The sequence below is a fragment of the Thamnophis elegans genome, chromosome 1, assembly GCF_009769535.1.
Source record: "Thamnophis elegans isolate rThaEle1 chromosome 1, rThaEle1.pri, whole genome shotgun sequence".
Classification (NCBI taxonomy): domain Eukaryota; kingdom Metazoa; phylum Chordata; class Lepidosauria; order Squamata; family Colubridae; genus Thamnophis; species Thamnophis elegans.
Window position 1 is genome coordinate 178,527,685 of NC_045541.1, and position 21,728 is coordinate 178,549,412.

Genomic DNA, 21,728 nt, shown 5'->3' on the forward strand with positions numbered 1-21,728 from the left:
TCTTCGAGGAAGCCTCAGAGGCCTGCGAGCCTTGAATTGGTTGGGAGCATTACTTGGAACCATGACATGGTGAGGATAGGACCAACTATTTTCAGATGTTGATGGTTCAACAGAAATGAAAAGTAACAGAAACCCTGCGGTTGTTTTGGGTTTCAGATAAGGCAAAATAAACCCCGGATAGGACCAGTAAAATGAGGTTGGGTCTTGCTGGCCTCACTCTCCCTTCCCCAATTCCCAATGCAGCCAAATCAGATGTCCTGTCTGGTCCCATTTTTCTTCCTGTTAGCAGCAGCTGCCACTGAGAATATCTTCACTCATCCCACTGACCAAATCCATGGTCTTTTTTCCTCTCCTTCTTCTCTATTCCTGGTCTTCCTGTTGTTTCCTTAATCCCAAGACACTCCACTGTCAGGCAAAAGTAGCCAGAGGTGGGATTCTACCAGTTCAAACTGGTTTGGGCGAACCGGTAAGTCCGACTATTGCCCATCCTCCCCTGCGCTATACTAATCAATATTCCCTTTTCTAAAGCCCATAGGTGATAGGTGCAGCAGAATGAATTGCTGTCCCCAGCAGTAATGCGGTAGGTGATTTCTCTGTCAAACTGTGTGCACACACTCAGCAAACTGGTTGTTAAACAGGTAGGATCCCACCTGCCCACCCCGAAAGTAGCCGTTTTGTTTGGCGCATAGGACAAAAAACTGCCCATCTCACTCGCAGAAGGAAACAGCCCCCATTCCCTTAAGAAACAAAACCCTTAAAACATGCATGTTTCAATTCAGGCAGAGAGAAAAGCAACATTAGCACTTAGGTGAACAGAAGAGTTTATGCATTTTCCACATGGTGTTCTCTGAGCCTGGTGGCTTTCTTGTTGGTGGTTCGTGACCCAAACTAGGTAACATCATCGGTGCTAAAAGGGAGTGGGGTTTGGTCTTTGCTTATATGTTGTGGTTTGCCCTGTTAGGCTGCCATGCTAATCAAGGAACTAGCAAGAAGACCCTGTCCTCCTCCACTCCACAAACCCTTCTAACACTGATGATGTTACTTAGCATGGTAATGAAATGTCTGCAAGAAAACCTCTGCACTCAAAGAGCACCAAGGACCCCACAGTTGTCCTTGTCCTTCTCCTGCTCCTCCTTCCCTTTTCCATTTCTTCCTCCTTCCGCTCCTCTCCTCAACCCTACTCCCTTTCTAGCACTGATGATGTTACTTAATTGCGTCACGAAACGTCGGTAAACAAACAACCAACTTCAGAGAGCACCAAGGAGTCCACAGCCGCCGTCTTATTCTACTCAACAATAATTCCCCCTCCCTTCTAGCACTGATGATGTTACCTAGCATGGCAATGAAACGTCTGCAAGAAAACAAGCAAGCACAGAGAGCACCAAGGACCCCACAATTCAACCCTGGGCTACAAATATTCTCTTCTATCATTTGTCACATACCTATTAAATATCCATCATCACACACTTACCATGATTTAGGCTCTCCAAAATGCAGGTAGTTGATGCTGTAGAGATCCATGTCCTCCGTATGCCACGCAAACGTGGTCTTCCACATCCCAAAGTAGAGGTAGGGGGTGTTCACGCCTTCTATGATAATCCCACACTGACGTTCCACCATATCAAGGAGAGTGTTCAAATTCCCAATATTCCACTCTTCCACATCCTGGGGGGAGGGGGAGGAAGGGGGAGAAAATAAATCTAGACAGTCAAAGGAGAAGCCAGTGCTCCTTCCATCCCCACACAGGAAGGGGGCGCTTGCGGTCACTTTTCACAGGCGGCCTCAGAAGGGAAAACATCTGGCAGGAGCAGCTCTTGCAAAACAGCAGGGCACCAGACATCTCATAGCCCCACGGAGCAGCTCTTGAGAACAAAACAGACTCAAACGCCCGCTATTACACGGGCTTCCCGCCGGCTGTCTAAAACCTGTTTACCACAACTTTTAAGATTCAATTCACAGATGGAACAAAAATGAAAAGCGCTTTTCTAAAAATAACACAGAGAAATTGGTACGAGGAGGAGGAGAAAGAGAAGAGAAAAATTCTGACTGAAAGCCAGCCAAGCACAGTTTATGTTAAGAATACAGGTGGTTCCCGACCGCAATTGAGCCCAAAATTTATGGATCTGCCCCATTTTACAACCTTTCTCGCCACCGTCGTTCAGTGAATCCCCGCAGTTGTAAAGCCAGCAACCCGGTTGTTACGTGAATCTGGCTTCCCCATTGACTCTGCTTGTCAGAACAATGCAAAAGGGGGATCACATGACCCCGGGATACAGCAACCGTCGTAAATATGAACCAATTGCCAAGTCTCCGAATTTTGATCAATTGGCCACGAGGATACTTGCTAGAGTCGCAAGTGTAAAAAACGGTCATTACGTCACTTTTCTTCAGCATTGTTGTAACTTTGAACGGCCACTAAATGAACTGTTTTTAAGTCGAGGACGACCTGTGATACAGACATGGCTATCAACAAGGGTTTGCCTTCAAAGGCCCCGGCCATAAAATCCCTAGAAATCTAAAATCCCTTTCAGGGATATTGACAGGTAGTCCTCAAATTACAGCTATTTGTTTAGCAACTCTTCAAAGTTACAAAAGCACGAGAAAAAGTGACCTCTACCCAGTCCTCACTCTTACGGCTGCCAGAGGATCCCCAGTCACATGATCAAACTTGCCAACCAGCATTTATTTACAATAGTCGCAGCATCCCAGGATCACACGATCACCATTTGGGAAGACCCCAAATGTGACTTCAAAGTCAATTGGGGGGGGGGGGGCAGGGTTTGCCTAAAAACCACCTGACTCCCTTAACAAGGGGCAGGGATCTGTTTAACAACCGTGGCTAGAATGGCCATAAAATCAGGTGAGACTCTGTTAATCACCACTTTGCTTAGCAATGGACATTCTTGTTCTAATTGTGCTTATAGGACAAGGACACTTTGAAACTTTCAAACAATTAATCACCACAGCACCACAAAGTGCTTTTTTCCCTAGGAGGCACCTGGATGTCTTTTCTTGTGAAGACGCTTCACTTCTCCTCCAAGAAGCTTCTTCAACTCTGACTGGATGGCAGGGAATGGAAGGATTTATGCTCCTTTCGGCCTTCCGAAAGTCCACTAAGACCCGGCTATTCCGGCAGGGGCTGTTGATCCTTGATTGAGTTCCAGCCCCACTAAGGTTGAGTGCATGTTGGTGTTCTTTTAACTTGCTTGTCGTTGTATTTTAATTTTTTTTTTAGTTTTTTAAAACTGTTTTTATGTAAGCCGCCCGGAGTCCTTCGGGATTGGGCGGCATACAAATTCATTAAATCTTAAATCTTGAATCTTGCAGACAGCTGGTCATTTGCATCCTTTTAAAGGGTCATTGAGGCCTCTTGGAGGTTTGTCTGTGTCCTGGGGGTCATGTGAATGGTGTAAACAGGTATGGAGCCTCCTTGGCTGCTGGATGTTTTCTGCCCTGCGTCCCTTCACTGTTGAACACAGGCGCAGGCTGTTGGGGTTGTGTCTGTGTTGGTTGCATCTCAAACTGACGCACAAATGGTTCCTGTAGTCTGCAATTTTTCTGGAAAATCCATTCATATTCCTGACTCTCTCAAAGAACAGAAATGACCAGCTGTCTGCAGGGAGCATAAATCCTTCCATTCCCCACCATCCAGTTAGAGCTGAAGAAGCTTCTTGGAGGAGAAGCTCAAAGTCTTCAAAGAAAAAACAAAGTCCAGTTGCCTCTTGGGGAAAAAAATAGCCCCTTTGGGACAACCATGACCTGGATGACTAAGAACCTGCATAGACAATCACAACAGTTGCAAGTTTGTTGGAAGAAATTATACGTAGTGACACCAGTAGTCCTCAACATTCCCATTAATTTATAATTCCAGTATAATTTAACCTGTTCCAATGTTATCTACCAAATTTTTCAGACTATAAGATGCTCTGGACTATAAGATGCACGTAGCTTTTGGGAAGGAAAACTTTTGGGGAATCTGCCTCTATATCTGCCTCTATTTCCCAGCATCAATCCGGTATTCATCCAGCTTGTTTGCCGCATCCATTCCCTGCTGCGGCATGTTCGCAGCCACTGCTGCCCATTCACCGTGGCCCCGTTTCGCTGCCTGTCCAGCGTGGCCCATTTGAAGCCGCCCATTTGCCATGGCCCATTTGCCGCGGCTTCCGCAGCCCATTCTAGAACAGCTGGTCTGCGCTGCACACCCCGCAATATTTGGCGTATAAGACACACAGGCATTTCCACCCCCTTTTGGGGGGGGGGCGGGGAGTGCATCTTATACTCTGAAAAATATGGTAAATCGGCATTGTACATATGCTCCAATTTTATTTCACAGGGACTTACCGAATCATACAGTGAGCCACTGATATCCGCCCCATATATAGGGGAGACAAAAGTCAAATTCTTCCAGTATTTGCGTTCCAGATCATCAAAATCCTGATGACGCGGAGTGCAGTACCTGGTAAGGAAAAGCAAAATTAAGAACTGGCAATACCCTTTTTTTTTTTTTGTAAACCAAAATTGAGCTCCCTTCTGATGAAATGGGCTGTGGGCCACATCATTTAACACCCTAATAAATGTAGGACAATTTATTTAGTTCACTCTGAGCGCAGAAAAACACCACCTTGCCAACTCTATTCTATAAAATGATGTTGACGGGTAGTCAATAAAAGCCTCGGAGAATGTGACACGGAGGAAGCTCAATGCGACCCGGGGGGGGGGGGGGGGAGTGAGAAACATAGTCATTAACGTGAGAAACAAAGCCTGTGTTTTTCTGTATACTTTTACTACAAAAATGAAAAGAATCTCCATGCTTTGTTTAGTTAAAAGCCAAGACAGTCTTAACCGTAGATGTACGTACTTCTCACTATTAGCCACGCGCCGATACTCTCCAACCTCCATGGGTTTCTTCTGAATATTGTACTGGGTGAAGAGACCAGACTGGCCAGTCACCACCTGCTGAATGGGAGCAGGGATCACCATGCTGTCGATGTCATCATAACTCTTCCGGGGCTTCCATTCCTTGGGAGGGATCACCTGTGAAGGTGGAGAACAATTTGTTTTCTTGACTAGATCACGTTTCATGAGAACAAATGAACTAAAGGGAAGGATTCTTAGCACATCTCCTAGACTTCCTGTTTCTAGCACCCAAGTGTGTTTTACTCTAGATTCTTCGCCAGAAACTCAATCTGCTTGAGGAGTAAGATCGCTTTGGGATCTCTGCTGTGGCCTCTGATGTTTTCCTCTTTGGGTTGGGCTTTTGAATGCCTTTGCTGCCTTCTCCCTCTTAGAATCTGTGTCCCTAACTTTATTCATGTCTTATAATGTCTAACCATCTCAATTGGGAAGCCAGATTCACTTCACCATCATGCTTCTAACTTAACAACTGTGGCCAAAAAAGGTCGTAAAATGGGAAAAAATTCACTTAAACAACTGCCTTGCTTAGCAACAGAAATTTCGAACTCAATTGTGGTGGTAGTTACCTGTAGCATGAAATCCAAGGACTTTTTCCTATTCCTATTTTCTACTCACCTACAAGAGATTTTCTCTGTAGGAAAGGGAATTCTTGTTTGTCCCAAAAAATATAGCAGCATTAAAAGCCCCAGAAGGGGCAGCTTTGACTGCATCTGCTGTCTAAAACGGTCTGGGAGCTAATTAAAACCCTCTCTTGTCACCTTACCTATAGTGAAATTAATTAGTACACATGAGTGGACAAGGAAACATATCCTCCAAAGCTTTTATCAATACCCAAATCCCCAGTGAAAATGTACTGAAATGAGTTATTTGACACGTTTTAACGAAGAACCAGGGTCTCCCTTTTTCTTAAAGCTGCGCTCAATTTTGTTCTCTGTAAATGTGTGCCAAAGCAGCCCTAATTGCCAAACGAAAAACAATTTTGGAGGAAAAAAAACCAGAAAACAGAAAAACCTGACAGATGTGTTCCAGTGCACTTGTACTCAATGTATTCAAAGCAAAGCATGCACGCACACACATTTTACACTGATGCATTACGCAGAGGCATCATGTGGTTCATTTAAGCTTTGGGGGTTTTTTAAAAGGAGAATTAAGGGTAATTATGTGAAACGGGTGAACTGTGATTTGTTTATTAAACTATGCTGAAAACAAAATATGAGCCACTGCTAGAACCCTCAATTTGACCCCCCCAGTGTGTAACCAGAGACATCCCTTGTTTGTCTCTCTTGCTTGATTTTGTACTTTAAAAAAAGAGACAGTGCAGTCAAGCTTTTTACTCAGAATGGCACTCCTTTGCGCTTCAAAAACAAATGTAACAAAGGCAGAAGTGTATATAGGTAGTCCTTGACCCTTCGAAGTTATGACGACACTGAAAAAAGGGACTTATGACCGTTTTTCACACTTACAACCATTGCAGCATATCTATGGTCATGTAATCAGAATTCAAGATGCTTGGCAACTGATTCACATTTATGACAGTTGAAACATCCTGGGGTCATTCGATCCCCTTTTGCAACCTTCCAACAAGCAAAGTCCATAGGGATTCACTTAACAACAGTGTTATTCACTTAAGAACGGCAGGGATCCACTTAACGAATATGGCAAGAAAAATCATAAAAGGAGGCAAAACTCACTGAAGAAATGTTTCACCCTGCAACAGACATTTTGGGCTCAGCTGTGGTCGTAAGTCGAGGACAACTTGTATTTATGGGGGAAAGTGTCAGATAGGATACCAAATAGCATTTTTATAAAGAGATGCTTTGTACCACTAGTCCTCGATGTACAACTTAACGACCAGTTACAACAGCACTGGAAATTGACTATGATCAGTTCTCACACTTATGACTATCAATAGGGTCTCTGTCGTCGTAATTCAGTTGCCTGGCAACCAGCAGGAATTTATGACTGATGCAGTTGCTGGGGTCATCTGTTCACTCTATATGACCTTCCCATGAGGTTTTCAACAGGTAAAGTCAAAGGGAAAAGCCAGATTCGCTTAAGGACCCCATGAGTTGCTTCACCACCGTGGCAAACAATGGCATTACTTAAGTAATGAAAGTTCAGGTGCCAATTGTGGGCATAATTCAAGGATTACCTGTAAGTGGCCTTGATATTCTAAAGCAATCTTTGGGGGGGGGGGGTTGTGAGAAAATCCACAATGCAGATCCCCACCAGAATCTTAAAACTAACAGTGGAAATTTACTGTGAGACATTAATTGTCTATATTTTAAAGTCCAGACCTGACTGAAGAATTCACATTGCCCCCTGACAGTTTTGAGGGGATTTGTGTAGATAAAAATGGGATCGATGAAGAACTTATAGCTTTTAAGGCTTGCTTTTTTTTCTTTTCTTTTTTTTGAGTGAGTGGTAAAGTGGCCTAGAGGTGGAGTTCTTGCCTCACAATCAGGAGGCTGTGAGTTCAATCCCAAGTAGAGGCAGATATTTCTCTCTCTTGAGCACAATGAGAATATATCTGCTGGATATAACTCTGCATTGGTGGCAGGAAGGGCATCTGGCCAGCTCCATTCAGTTGCCCAAGATTCTACCCTGCAAGGGATTACGGGGTCTTTAAAAGATGATGCTTTTTGGGGGGGCTAGCTGAGGTTACTACCTAAACCACTAAGAAGTGGAACCCACAGCACACTCACCTTAGCAAGCCCTGCCCGGTGAGCCCCTTGTGATTCGATGTAAGCAATGTACTTCCCAAAATCCTGGAATTCTTCTAGTGTTGGATGGAACGTCATAATTTTGCAGCTGGGATTTTGCGGGCTTGGATTTTCTGACCCCATATTGGTGAAGATGGCTTAGCACTTACGCTGCAAAAGAAACAGACAGGAAGAAAGGGAACAAAAAGAAAAGAGGGAAGAACAAGCATTACAATATATCATTGTATCTTCGGATTAAAACAAGTTAGGACATTTAAGTACTATTGGGAGCGCTGTGGCTTGTGAGGTTAGAACCCTGGGCTGCCAGTCATTTGAGATCCATTGCTACCTCGAACTGGGTATGAGCTCCCATCACACACTCCAGCTCCTGCCGTCCCAGCAGTTCAAAAAAAGGTGATGGCGAGTAGATTGATGGGTGCCACCTTGGTGAGCAATTTCACAGAGATACAAAAGGAGCTCCCAATTGGGCATCCCACAGGCACAGGGGATATCATCAGCAAATCCTTTTGCCAAGGGAGCACTTTGATACAACACACAAACACACAGGACTGTTAAGACGGAGGACCAGCTTAATTGGCTAACTTTAATTTTAATACTTATAATATTTCTACAGTCAATTAGTATAATCGTGATGTAAAGATCACATTGATAATTATGGGAATCACAATCACTATTTGAAATACCCAATCCACACTTTTAGCATATATTTCATAATAGAGCTAGCAAATTATTTTAAAATTTTTCTAAATATCAATATTTATGTTTTGTATCAAATTTAGAGACTGCCCATCTCACTCGCAGAGCAACTCTGGACTGTGTATGATTTAAAAAAAAGAGTTATACAGCTAGTCCTCAACTTACAACAGTTCATTTAGTGACCATTCAAAGTTACAATGGCACTGAAAAAAGTGGCTTATGACTGTTTTTCACACTTACAACAGTGGTGGGTTTCTACCGGTTTGGACCGGTTCAGCCAAACCGTTAGGGGTTTAGCAGCCTGGGTCACTGGAACCAGCAGCAACCCAGGCTTGCCACGCCCCCGAACCGGTTTTCTGGGCAGTGCCATAGGAGCTACCATCTTGTTTTTTGTTTCTGCGCAGGCACAGGGCAATTTTTATTGCACAGCACGCACACGAGCAAACCAGCAGTAGCAATTTCCGGGACCTACCCCTGACTTACAACCTTTGGAACACCCCCTTGAATATGTGATCAAAATCCAGATGCTTGGTTCATACTTATGACCATTGCTGTGTCCCAGGGTCATAGGATCCTTTTTGTGACCTTCTGACAGGCAAAGTCAATGGGGAAGCCGGATTCTAACTTATGAACTGCAGTGACTCACTTAATAACTGGGTCTAGAAAAGTCATAAAACGGGGCAAAACCCAGTTAGGAAATGCCTCATTTTGGGCTCAGTTTTGGCTGTAAGTCGAGGACTACCTTTATTGTAGTTGCTGTTATAAAGAACTATTGACCCAAAATAAAAAGGGAGCAAGAAATGAGAGTAGCTTCAGGAATTATGCACAAGTAGGCGAGTTTGTCCGACCTATTAAAAATACAATTTTAAACGTGATTGTTTTTATGATTTTACTGATAAACATAACATTTAATGTTTAGAAATGGTATATTTATTCATCATTAGTTTTATGGGAGGGTATTATAAGACACACCATACTCACACATTCATCATACTCACTGCCCAAAGACAAAATAATTTGTTTGGCTTACTGCTGTGTGAGCCCAGCCATTCTGACTTATTCAACAATAACATTTATTTTAAGTAAAGTCAACACTGAATTCTTTCAAAATTTACTGACCTTGGATACTACTATCAGCAAGCATCTTGCCAAGCATCTGAATTCTGAACACATGACCATTTACAAGCTGCAATGGTTGTAAGTGTGAAAAACAGTCCTAAGTCACTTTTTCAGTGATGTTGTAATTTCAAACGCTCCACTAAATGAGCGGTTTTAAATCAAGGACTACCTGTACGTGATTTGACCACCTCTTTCTAAGCTAGCGGAAAACCTCATTTATTTTTTATTTTTAAGGCATCTCTACTTTAAAAAACAACCCTAAACTAGGAGCCAGGTTGGTCTAATGATTAAAGCTCAGGCTAGAAACCAGATAGCAGTGAATTCTAGTCCTGCCTTAGGCACGAAAGCTGGCTGGGTGACTTTGGGCCAGACACTCTCAGTGCAACCCACCTCACAGGGTTGTTGTTGTGGGAAAGGAAGAAAGAAAGAATAATGGGTATATTTGCCGCTTTGAATTAGTTCTAAAGTAATAAAGGTGGGATAAGTATCTAATAAATAAATAAACCAAAAGACATCTACACGCATTAGAAAAGGGATGTCAAACTCGATTTCATTGAGGGCCACATCAGGGTTGTGTTTGACCTTGGGGGTGGGGGAGGCTGAAGTGGGAATGGCCAGGGTGGTCGTGGCCAGCTTGACATCTCTGGTGGTGGGGGGAGGTGGGGGGGAGGTGAGCCAAGGTGGCGCAGTGGTTAAATGCAGCACTGCAGGCTACTGCTAGATCAGCAGGTCAGCGGTTCAAATCTCACCGGCTCAGGGTTGACTCAGCCTTCCATCCTTCCGAGGTGGGTAAAATGAGGACCCAGATTGTTGGGGGCAATATGCTGACTCTCTGTAAACCGCTTAGAGAGGCCTGAAAGGCCTATGAAGCGGTATATAAGTCTACTGCTATTGCTGTTACTATTGCTATTGTTGGCCCGAGCACTCTGCCAGAGGAAATGGGCTCCTGAGCCCATCACAGTTTTTGGCTGTAATGGCGTCCTGCAAACCTCTGCCAGTGAAAATGGAGCTCGGAAGGGCCACCTCCACTTTTGCTGGGGGAGCTACTATGGGCCAGTCCTTCGCTGTTTCCAGGGAAGTTTCCTGCATTAGAAGAAGAAAGCAACCAAACTGCTAAGGAAAGAAAAACCTAGCAGAAATGACAGGAGACCTCAGGTATCTTGAGAGAAGGCAGATCTGTCTTCAAAGATCTGAAAGGCTTCCCTGCAGTAGGAGAACTATCACACAGGACCAGAACAACGGCTTCAATTCCAAGGAAGCCAGAAAATTTCCTAATGGTAAGAGCAGCTTAGCAACTTAACAGACGGCACGGTGTAATAGTTGGGGATGCCTTTTATACATATCATTAAAACAATATGGAATTTTTCAATTATAGCATCAAATGAGTTTCCATAAGTCCACAATTTACGACCACAACCGAGCCCAATATTTTTGTTGTTAAGTGAAGCTTCTAATTGTATTTTGCCCCATTTTACGACCTTATCTGCCACAGTTATAAGTGAATCATGGCAGTTGTCCGGTTAGTAACACGGTTGTTAAGTGAATCTGGCTTCCTCACTGTAACTTTGCTTGGAAGAAGGTAACAAAAGGGGACCACATGACCCCAAGACACTGCAACTGTCGTAAATGTGAGTCAGGTACCAAGCATCCAAATTTTGATCATGAGATCACTGCAACAGTTGTTAAGTGTGGAAAAACGATCATAAGTCACTTTTTTCAATGTTGTAACTTCGGTCACTAAACAAACTGTTATAACTGGAGGACTCTCCATAGTCAGTTTTGTTCCTTTCTTTAGGCTACCATTATCAATACACTTTAATAGGCTACCTTCCCCCTATATTTTAACAGCTGCTATGGTTATTGACAGAAAGGGCTGTAAAGTGGAAGTCATGCTATGGATCCCTTCCTTGAAGCCATGTTACTTTTACTGCACCCAGGTTTTTCCTGGGGTGGTGCCTGCTCTATGGAACCATTCTTCCCCCTTCCCCTCCAAAAACACAGTTGACCAACTCCCGGCAGAGTCCTTTAGAAAGACAGTTAAGACCTGGCTTGTTTGGTCCTTAGGGGTGTGGATCAGGATGAGCAGACTTCTCATCTGGTGTCATATAACAAATTGGGAGTCTCTCGTTTCCACCTAATCGTTTTGTTTGTTTCATCTGCATTTGCTGGAAATGGGGGGGGGGGGATTTGATTTAATGGTTTTGATATCTCCCACAGAGTTGAGTTGTTTGAGTTGGGCAGCCACAAAAATGCCCTGAATAAGTGAACAATCGGTTTCTTTTAAACTTCTGAGCATGGTTTAGAAAAGGGGTATCAAACTCAAGGCCTGGGGCCGGAACCAGCCCATGGGGTGCTTGGATCTGCCCCATGTGGTTGCCCTGGAAACAGCGAAGGACCGGCCCGTGGTTCTGCTGCCAGCAAAAGCGGAGCTTGGGAAGGCCATGTGCCACACTCCCAGCTCCGTTGTTTTTACTGGCAGAGGGCTGCAGAAGGCTGTCGTGGATAAAAATGGAACTCGGGAGCCCGTTTTTGCTGGCAAAGCGCTTAGGCTACCAAAGGCGCCCTCCCCAACACGAGTGACGTGAAGCTGGCCACGCCCATCCCAGCCCCGAGTTCAAACACAACCCTGATGCAGCTCCTCAATGAAATAGAGTTTGACACACCTGGTTTAGACAATTAAAATAAACGTGTGTCTAATACAACCACAGACCCAGATTCATTCCAAGTCACTGTTTTTATTTATTTATTTATTTGTTTGTTTGTTTATTAAATTTATAGGCTGCCCATCTCATTGTCAAGCGACTGGGTGGTTTACAAACTTCAAAAAAAAATAACCCCACACAAAACAATAAATATTAAATAAACAGAGATTACATAAGTTAGAAAAACAGAGAATTTAGAAGGCAACTTTTAAGATCTGTGGACTTCAACTCCCAGAATTCCCCAGCCAGCATGGAGTTGAAGTCCACAGGTCTTGAAATTGCCAAGGTTGGACACCCTTGATTTAGAGGAAAAAGAAAAAAACACTCTGGACTTTAAACGCTGCACACCAACTTAAAGAAACAACCCATGCATTCACTGACTAATCAAATTAGTGTCAACCCTTTGCAATCACATGACTAGAATCACTTCTCACACAAATTGGACAGGACAATTCTGGCAGAGAATAGGCTTTTAATTTCAAAGTTAAAAAGCTAGGAACTTCAAACCAACGCCAGAGGGCAGCAAGAGACACTTGCACGACAGCATGAATGATTAAAACCTGCTTGAATTACAGCAATAAATTATAAAAGATATATGAATTATAAAATATATTTGGACTGTAGCAACTCTGCTCTGCGTAAAACAGAAACAGCAGCAAAGGGATAGGCAATAAGGCCTGGTCTCCTATTTACTTGCACAAGAGCAGAACTATTCCAACTAAAGCACAGTCTATGGACCAATTTGTGGGTAATGAAAGAACATTTTTCCAGTTTTGATATCGGGGCTGAGCCAAAATGCTACTGTGTATTTCCTGCCCGAGTAGGACGGCTGGGATCCCTGTTGAATATTTTTATATGCGTGAATGTCACCATTTTGTTCTCCCCTTGCTTCCTAAATTTTTCTTTATAATCCTGTTTAGCTTGTATTTTCGAACTGTTTGGTTTTATCATAAACTGCCCAAACTCAAGTCTGGAAGTAAACTGAATGAACGAATGCATTGTTCTGATTTGGAAACATCAATGCACCATTGTGTTGTGTTACGTCTGAAGAAGGAACCAGTTGGTTTCTTAACTAGGCAGAATCAGAAATCAAGAAGAAACCCATGTTTTAACTTTGCCAATAAAGGAGAACATTTGTAGCTCAAGGTTGGAACGAGGGGTCCTTGGTGCTCTCCAAGCTCGGTTGTTTTCTTGCAGATGTTCCATTACCCAAACTAGGTAGCATCAGCACTGATGCTGTTTACTTAGTTTGAGTAGTGAAACATCTGCAGGAAAACAACCAAGCTCAGAGAGTATCAAGGACCCCTCCCAAAGGTGCTTTTTCCCAAGAGACAACTGGATTTTCTGGATTCTCTTTGAAGACATTTCGCTTCTCATCCAAGATGATCATCCAAGAAGCAAAACGTCTTCAAAGAAAAAAAACAGAAAGTCCAGTTGCCTTTTGAAAAAGCACCTTTGGGACAAAACATGGTCTGGATGATGGAGAATCTCCACAGACATCAGGGTGGATTTGATTTAAATCAAGTTGATTTAAATCACGATTTAACTCATGATTTAAATCATTAGTAAACAGGCTTGTAAACAGGCTTGAACTAAATCAACTCGATTTAAATCATTATTTTTAAAGAGCAACTGTCATCTCTGCCCCGCAGCGGCTCCTCCTCTGACCCGCTATTGATTCTCTTAGGCGCTGCTTGGAGCGTCCAAGCATGGGTTAAACTTCAGCTCGTTGCCCAAGGACTGAGTTTCAATCTTTAGGGTAGCCACGCCTCGTGCTCCCTTTGGAGGTTAGTTTGAAAAACTCAGTCGCCCTAAAAGGTTGTGTTTGATATTTCCAGTCCTTGAATAGCAAGCTGGATTTCTCCTAATTGCATTAGTGTAGCCTTTTTATTGTTTTTTTTCCACTGTGGTAGTCTTAGATAGACCTGGGTTTTTTTATTTTACCATCGATAGTCCCATTGGCTTTAATGGGACAGCTAGTGATGCAGCAGAGACACAACAAGGTAAGGGACGTGGCGGGCAGCAGGTGAGTTAATGCCCACTAAAAGGCCCTGCCATGATGGATCTGAAATGACAGATGCTCTTTAATATTATATTTATAAGCTGTTCAGAAGGTTTCACTTTTCGTTTTTACTGTTTGCCCTTCCTCTCCACGCTTAAGAGCTTGGTGCTAAAGATGAATTTCTCTTCAAACATTCATACAATTTGTAGTGTACATAAATTTGCAAAGCAATGGGACAAAGGACTATTTCTAAACTTTTTTTAATGATTTGTCTCATGATTACTGTGAAATTGTGTGAATGTATCAATGTAGTGCATATTATCTCAGCTTGCAGAGCATTGAAAGAGTTTACAAAAAACGTAAATGTTGCAGAATATGCAGCCTCATGCTACATAACTAAGCTTCATTTCATACTGAATAAACTAAAGTGTTAATGTATCTTAAATAGAAAACTATCATTAGATATTTACTCCAAAAGCATTTATTAAAATAAATTGGATAAAAATAAAATGATTTAGATAAAAAAATCCAATTAATTTTTTTAAAAAAATCATTTTTTTATTTTTTTAAAAAAAAATCATTGATTTTTATCCACTCTGACAGACATCAATGACCCCCCTCCCATTTCAATTTTGAAAAGCAACAAACCAGGGACTCTGGCTCAAACTTGTCTAGCTGCTCCTACTAACAGGAGCAGTCAAACAAGAATAATCAGGCAAGGTGCCATCCACAGGCTTGCATTATCATGAGCAACCAAACCAAACTGCCATTTACAATAGTTATACCTCAACAAGGCCAATGCTTCAGGCTCCTTAACCATTGGACAGTGCGAACAAAGTAGGTCACCTGCTTTTATAAAGATGTAGGAAGAGAAAACAATTTTAGCAATACGTGTGTTTTCCTCCCCCTTCTGGAAAGCTTCGTCCCAACGGTCCCTTTATATGTGTGGCTGGGTTGCGGCCGCACCCTTTCCCCTTTCTGCCCCTCTTCTGACAAGCTTCGACCATTTCCGCCAAAGGGAGCCGAAGCCATTCGGCCTCCCCCTCCCTCCCTCCCCTCCCCTCCCACCGGGCCTTTGCTGTCTGCGGCGGGGCAGCACCTGCACCATCCCTCAGCCGCCTCCCCCCGCCCAGCACAGCGGAGCCCCAGAGGAGGCGGAGCATCTCCTCAACCCGGCCGGCCACGCTTTCCACCCCCTTCACAGTGAGCCAGCTACGGCCTCGCCAAGGTGGCTCCAATGGGGTGGCGGTGTCAGCCTGAGGCGCAGTGGGGCTGGGGCGGCCGCTGGGTGCCCGTGAGGTGGCGGCTGCGGCGTCTCTGGATGGGGCCGCTGCCGGCAGGGGCTGCCTCGCGTCCGCGTTGCCAGGGGCGGCTCCTTCTTCCTCTTCCTCCTCAGGGGACGCTGGCTGCCTCCTCTCACTGCCGCCGCTGAGCAAACCCGGGTCGGGGGTGGCGGCCGCCTCATCCTCCTCCTCAGCCCGGCCGGGCCAGTGCCTGAGGGAGGCGTTGTTGGTGGCAGCGTTGGGCCTTCCTCCCAATGCAGCAGCAGCTGCAGTAGCCTGACTCAGAGGCGGAGGAGAGGAAGAAGATGGTGCAGCCCGCGATGCTGCCTCAGCGGGTCGGCAGCAGCAGCAGCGCCCACCCAGCCTTTGCCGCCGCCGTCTCCTCCTACCCTCCCGGGGTGCCTCTGCCGCAGAGCCTGGTGCTGCTCTCGCAGGGAGAAGGAGGCGTCGGGGGTCCGGCAGGTGCCCAATTGAAGAAGAGCGACTTCCAGATCACTAGTGTGACCCCGGCGCAGGTCTCAGCCAGCCTCAGCTCCAACAACAGCATCGCTGAAGACATGGAGAGATATGACGACCTGGATGAGTCATACACCGAGGACTTCTCCTCCTCCGAGATCCTGGACGTCTCGCTCTCCCAGGCCACCAACTTGGGGGAGCCCGAGCACAGTTACTCCTCCTAGATGCTCAAGAACTTCCATGAGGCCGACAGCCCTGGCGACGTCTGCCCCCAACCAGCCTCGCCTGGCCCAGCAGCCCCGAGGCCTGACCAACGGCAGCATCCACCCGCTGCCCCACTATTCCCACGGGGGACACCCCCATCCTCCCTCCCAAGCTGGGGTCCCCCCACCCATGTCCGGAGGGGCCCCATCCAGCCCGTCATTCCAGCTGCTGATCGTTGCGGGGAGCTTGGAGGGCTCCAGGCCAAGGCCTGCGGGAGTGTCCTCACTTCCATGCAGGGGCCACCTCTGCCAGGGGAGCCATGGCCAGTGTGAGTGGCAGCGCCCGCCAGGTGGGCAAGACCCTCACGAATCTTACCGCTACTGGCAACGGCATGACCCTGTCCAGAGGGAACCACCCTGGGAATGTTACTTTCTTTGCATGGTGTTGGTAAATGTGCTGGGTCCAACCTCTTTCCAGCAATTGAAAATTGTTTCTCACATGGACAATTATATGTTGCGTGTTCTAGAGTCGGCAAACCAAACAATCTCTATATCTGCACAGACAATGGAACAACAAAAAATATTGTATAATCACAAGCATTGTGAAATTAAACATATTAGAAACTTGCGCTTTCTCTTTTCTTTATTTTTCATTTAACCAGACTGGGCCACAGCAACGCGTGGCCGGGTACAGCTAGTAGCTAACATATAATAGCATTTGTCAAAGAGCCCTCCATAGTAGGAATTCTAGATTCATCAGAAATATTGTTAAGTTTGTTTTTCACAGAGTAAGCATTTCTTAGCTAGTAAGAAGTAAACAAGAGACTTCAAGATTCCAAGATCTGAAATATTTGGTTCCCTCAAATTGTTTACCACATATAGGCCTTTTGCAAGAGTCTGAATTTAAAGAAACAGCGTTTTGCACTGATAAGATAATCCCAATAAAAGAAAGGCCTTGAGTATCAAAAATATTCACCGTAATAGTTCCGATTTGTTTTCCTCCTTCTAGTGATCTCCTCCAGAATGTATGCAGATATTAAAAAGCAAGGGAGGCATAATGGAGTCTGAGGACTACTAAATGACAGCACCTACTTCAAATAGTAGTTTACTCCAAATGGCACCAAGTGAAAGCTAGTTAAGAGCAAATCCCTGCTTCCTATTCTCTAATCCCGAACGAGTCTGTGGTCAATAGTACAGAAAGTTCCTAAAAGGGTGAACAGAAGTAGAGTGACATTTTTTGGACATCTCAGAAAAAGTGTCATCTCCCAAGGCTAACCAAAATGGTCTCAATTCAGTAGTCTATGCTGAAACTAATTTGAAATGAATCAAAATAATTTGCTCAAAGATTGCTTTGCAGCTGAGAAGCCATTCCTGTCTCAATACTGTTCTGACCAAGGCTTCCCAAGAGCAAGAAGCAAACTCCTTGTCCCGACAAAAAATCCTGTGAATTCTGCTCCTTCACATCCAGCAAAGTCTTTCAAGGGAGGATTTACAGTCACAGACTTTATTTGGCTTGGAGAGCTGCCATGCCGATATCTGCCGAACTTGGCAAGGAGTCACGGAGAGTCACGAACCAATTACGCGAACTAATTGTCTCTGCTGCAAACTCCACTCCCCTGTCACTCCTCTTTTATTTCCTCTGGGAGGGGCCATTCATTGTCCACCTCTGCCCTTACTCCCAAGTTGACCCCCGTTCTTTAGCTGTTCCCTTTGTCTGGCAACTCTGTGCATGCGCACACTGGGAACAGGCTCCAGCTGTTCGTCTGCCTCACTGATGTCTGACTCTGAAGGCAGCTGATAACTGGCATATGGCTCTGGCCCCCTCTCTGCCTCCGACACACAGCCCTCCTCAGAGCCTTCCCCAGACTCCAGGACTGGCCCATGTTCCTCCCCAACCTCCTCACTGTCTGAAACTGCTGCCAGTTCCACTGGCGAGCCACCACACAATTATTCTACTGGCCTCCCACATGAGCAAATAGCCAAATCTCAGTGATACGGTGTTCCAGAGGACAGACATAGCTATGGAAAAGGCACACTTCCTGGGTCCCACTAGATGACAGAAGTAAGGCAGATCCTCAAATACTGCAGCCCCATGGGCAATGGACAAATAAATAAGATCCATTTTTGTCTCACTCAGGCAAGGCAAGGATGGTTAACTGTTTTTCTTTTTTTGTTGTTGTTAGAAAAGATAACTAGTTGAGGAAGTTAATGCAGCTTGAATGTTCCAGACGCAAGGGGCATTTTCTAAATTGATAGACTTGAACATTTAAGGCAACATTTAAAGTATCTAGTTTGAATATCCAGAGAGCCACTTTGGTCTAGCAATTAAGGCACCAGACTAGAAACCAGGAGATGGTGAGTTCCAGTTCCGTCTTAGGCATGACAGCCTGACAGATGACTTTGGGTCACCCTCTCTCAGCTTAACTGACCAAGAGGAAAAAAGTATTAGCTAGGTTCACTGCCTTGAGTTATTTATAAAAATAAGGTGGGATGTTTTAAAAAAAAACACCTTAAATAAATCTAATTCAATCCTGTTTTGGGTGACTGGATATGATTCCCTATCTAGATAAACGATCTTTGAATTTAATCACTTGTTTATTTCACAACATATGGCCAATCAGGTGTGGAGCAAAGTGAAGGAATGTAAGGGCATAAGATCTGCAGCTAGTTAGTGCTTTATTAGGTATGCAAACAGACGTAATGAGGTAATGAGCGAGAGGCTCTGTGCTGGGCTCTTAATCTGCCAGTTGGTCCTGAATTCAGAATGACTAACACAAAGAAAATTTCTACCCTGGAATTGTATTGATTTTCTATTTCCCCCAGGAAATACATTTCCACACAGATTGAAAGTTAGATCAGATTTCCACCCAGAAAGGATCTGGAATGACGTTTCAACAACAGACAGGAGGAGTTCAGTCAAGGCAACATAGACCACAGAAATCCTGCAGGATTTCTAGGTAAGCCTCGTTGTTCAACTGTAGGGCACAGGCAAGATCTGGAGACAGAAATATACTGCCTTTGTCCCAGATGTAGGAGAGACTGCAAAAGAATTATTATAGTATCATTACCAGGAAAAAAAGTGTGCTATTTTGGTGCAGCTGCTATTGCTTTATTTGTTGCCCTGAATACGTTCACTTAATCCAGAAAGTCTCCTAATGGAATTAAATGATACTGTCTGGTGTAACTAGAATAATGGCATTTCTCCCAACATTAGGCATCTGATACCCTGCAGTCATAACAATGTCCCTTCCCCCAATTGCTTCATGTCTACAAAAAAGGAGGAAAACTGGTATGGTCATTTCCAGGCCTGCCCTGATGGAAGAAGCCATATGGCTGCTCAGATGCTGCTGGACTTCTCTTTACCACTGACAATTGCATAGAGCTCATTCCTACCTCCATTTCGTGGTTTTTTTTTATAAGCTTCCCTTTGGGCTGCTTATTTTTTTTCCTGACTTTTTAATTATGAATTGCCTGGAGTCATTGGAAATTGAGTAGCCTATAGATCAGACTTGAGCATTTTATGGCCCCCTGGCAACTTCTTGTTCTTGTCTGGCCTGCAAAAAATTGCTTTTATTTTGAAGGCCACTATTTGTTTTTACATTTACGCATGGACATGTGTGCACATCTATGCGCTTTCCCAGCCCTACTGGTTCAGTCCTCCACAGCAGTCACAGCTTCTTATGTGGCCCCTCGGGAAAATTAATTGCCCATCTCTGCAATAGATGGATGGGTGGGTGGGTGGATGGATGGAAGATAGATAGATAGATAGATAGATAGATAGATAGATAGATAGATAGATAGATAGATAGATGATAACTAAATACATTCTTAGTAGTACAAAAATGCAGGCAGAATTGAGGAGTTCCACTCCTGCTCATGGGGAAGGAAAGGGCCTTTCTTAACTGGCACAGTTAACACGTAGAGATGGAGCTTCCCTTCCAAACATTTTATGACAAGCCTCTTGGTAAGAAAGTCCAGTCACAAAATATGAGGACAGCACAGACTGCCTATCCCATGTCCTTGGGAAATGAGAGAAATTCTTTCAGGTCAAATCAGAATGATGATGAGTAAAAAACAAGGAATAATAAGTAGCCCTCAAGTTATGATGGTAATTGGGAACAGAACTTCCGCTGTTAAGCGATACAGTTGTAAAGAGTGACATCATATAACTGCAACCCTTAGTGATGCAAATCCTGTTAGTCCTCATTGCCATTGTTAAAGAGAACTATTAGAAGAGGACTCACCTCAATCCTGTTCTGACCGAGACTTCCCAAGAGCATGAAGCAAACTCCTTGTCCTGACAAAAAAACCCTTTTATTCAATGACTGTGAATTCTGCTCCTTCACATCCAGCAAAGTCTTTCAAGGGAGGATTTACAGTCACAGACCTTCTCTGGCTTGGAGAGCTGCCAGGCTGAGATCTGCACAACTTGGCAAGGAGTCCCCCAGAGTCACAAACCAATTAAGGGAACTAATTGTCTCCTGCAAACTCCATTCCTCTGTCGCTCCTCTTTTATTTCCTGGGAGGGCTATTCATCGTCCACCTGTGGCCTTACTCTCAAATCGACCCCTGTTCTTTATAGCAATATAGCAATAGCAATAGCAGTGGACTTATATACCGCTTCATAGGCCTTTCAGGCCTCTCTAAGCGGTTTACAGAGAGTCAGCATATTGCCCCCAACAATCTGGGTCCTCATTTTACCCACCTCGGAAGGATGGAAGGCTGAGTCAACCCTGAGCCGGTGAGATTTGAACCGCTGACCTGCTGATCTAGCAGTAGCCTGCAGTGCTGCATTTAACCACTGCGCCACCTTGGCTCTTTAGCTGTTCCCTTCGCCTGGCAACTCTGTGCATGCACCCACTGGGAACAGGTTCCAGCTGTTCATCTGCCTCACTTATGTCTGACTCTGAAGGCAGCTGATAACTGTCAGAGGGCCCTGGCCCCCTCTCTGCCTCCAACACAGAGCCCTCATCAGAGCCTTACCCAGACTCCAGGACTGGCCCATGTTCCTCCCCAACCTCCTCACTGTCTGAATCTGCTGCCAGCTCCACTCACCGCTGGCATGCCACAACAAATCCAAGACATTTTCCAGAGTGGGTTTGCAGGATGGTCCAGTGATGGTATTCTCACAGCCAATTGTCCTCGAGACTGGGTTGAAGCTGAAGCCACACCTCTGGGCTCCTCTCCTCTGACTCCAGTTTCAATCCAGTCTGGCCAAAGAGAGGTTGAAATTTATTGACTCCTCATCAGATTTACCTTCTCTGGACCATCCTCTACTCAGCTTGCTTCCTATCTCACAAGGAGACCCTGCCTTCACCTCCCAGTAAGTCTCTGCCGATAGCTGCAGTCTTTCCAGCTACCTGAGGGTTTAAAGGTCAAGGCTTGGAGGCTCTGGTGGCTGGGTCGCTGTTCCGGTGGCCATTTTAGCCAGTGACCACGTGGAGCCTTGAGAGGGCAGATCGGTGCCGGTGGGGGCTAAGGGGCTCTGGTTTCCAGCCCGACAGCTCCAGAAGCTCTAGAACAGAGCCTGCCTCGCTGCTGTGGGATTAGAAGAGGGCGCAGAAGAGTGCAAAGGCTGCGAAAGCCCCAGGAGCTGCAGAAGCAGCTGGGAAGGTGCGCGGTGGCAGCAG

General features: G+C 44.9%; 1 protein-coding gene across 2 annotated transcripts in view; it reads right to left on the reverse strand.

Moving 5' to 3' along the window:
* Positions 1 to 1,467: 1,467 nt before the first annotated feature.
* LOC116516525 (lysine-specific demethylase 4B-like) overlaps positions 1,468 to 21,728 on the reverse strand; it is a 38,033-nt gene continuing 17,772 nt past the window's right edge. For both annotated transcript variants that reach the window (XM_032229186.1, XM_032229106.1), the window contains 4 exons: positions 7,620 to 7,787; positions 4,859 to 5,034; positions 4,342 to 4,456; positions 1,468 to 1,665 (listed from right to left, as the gene is read on the reverse strand). In XM_032229186.1, coding sequence (XP_032085077.1) covers positions 1,468 to 1,665; positions 4,342 to 4,456; positions 4,859 to 5,034; positions 7,620 to 7,760 — 630 coding nt within the window. In that variant the 5' untranslated portion in view covers positions 7,761 to 7,787. The remainder of the gene's footprint in view (positions 1,666 to 4,341; positions 4,457 to 4,858; positions 5,035 to 7,619; positions 7,788 to 21,728) is intronic.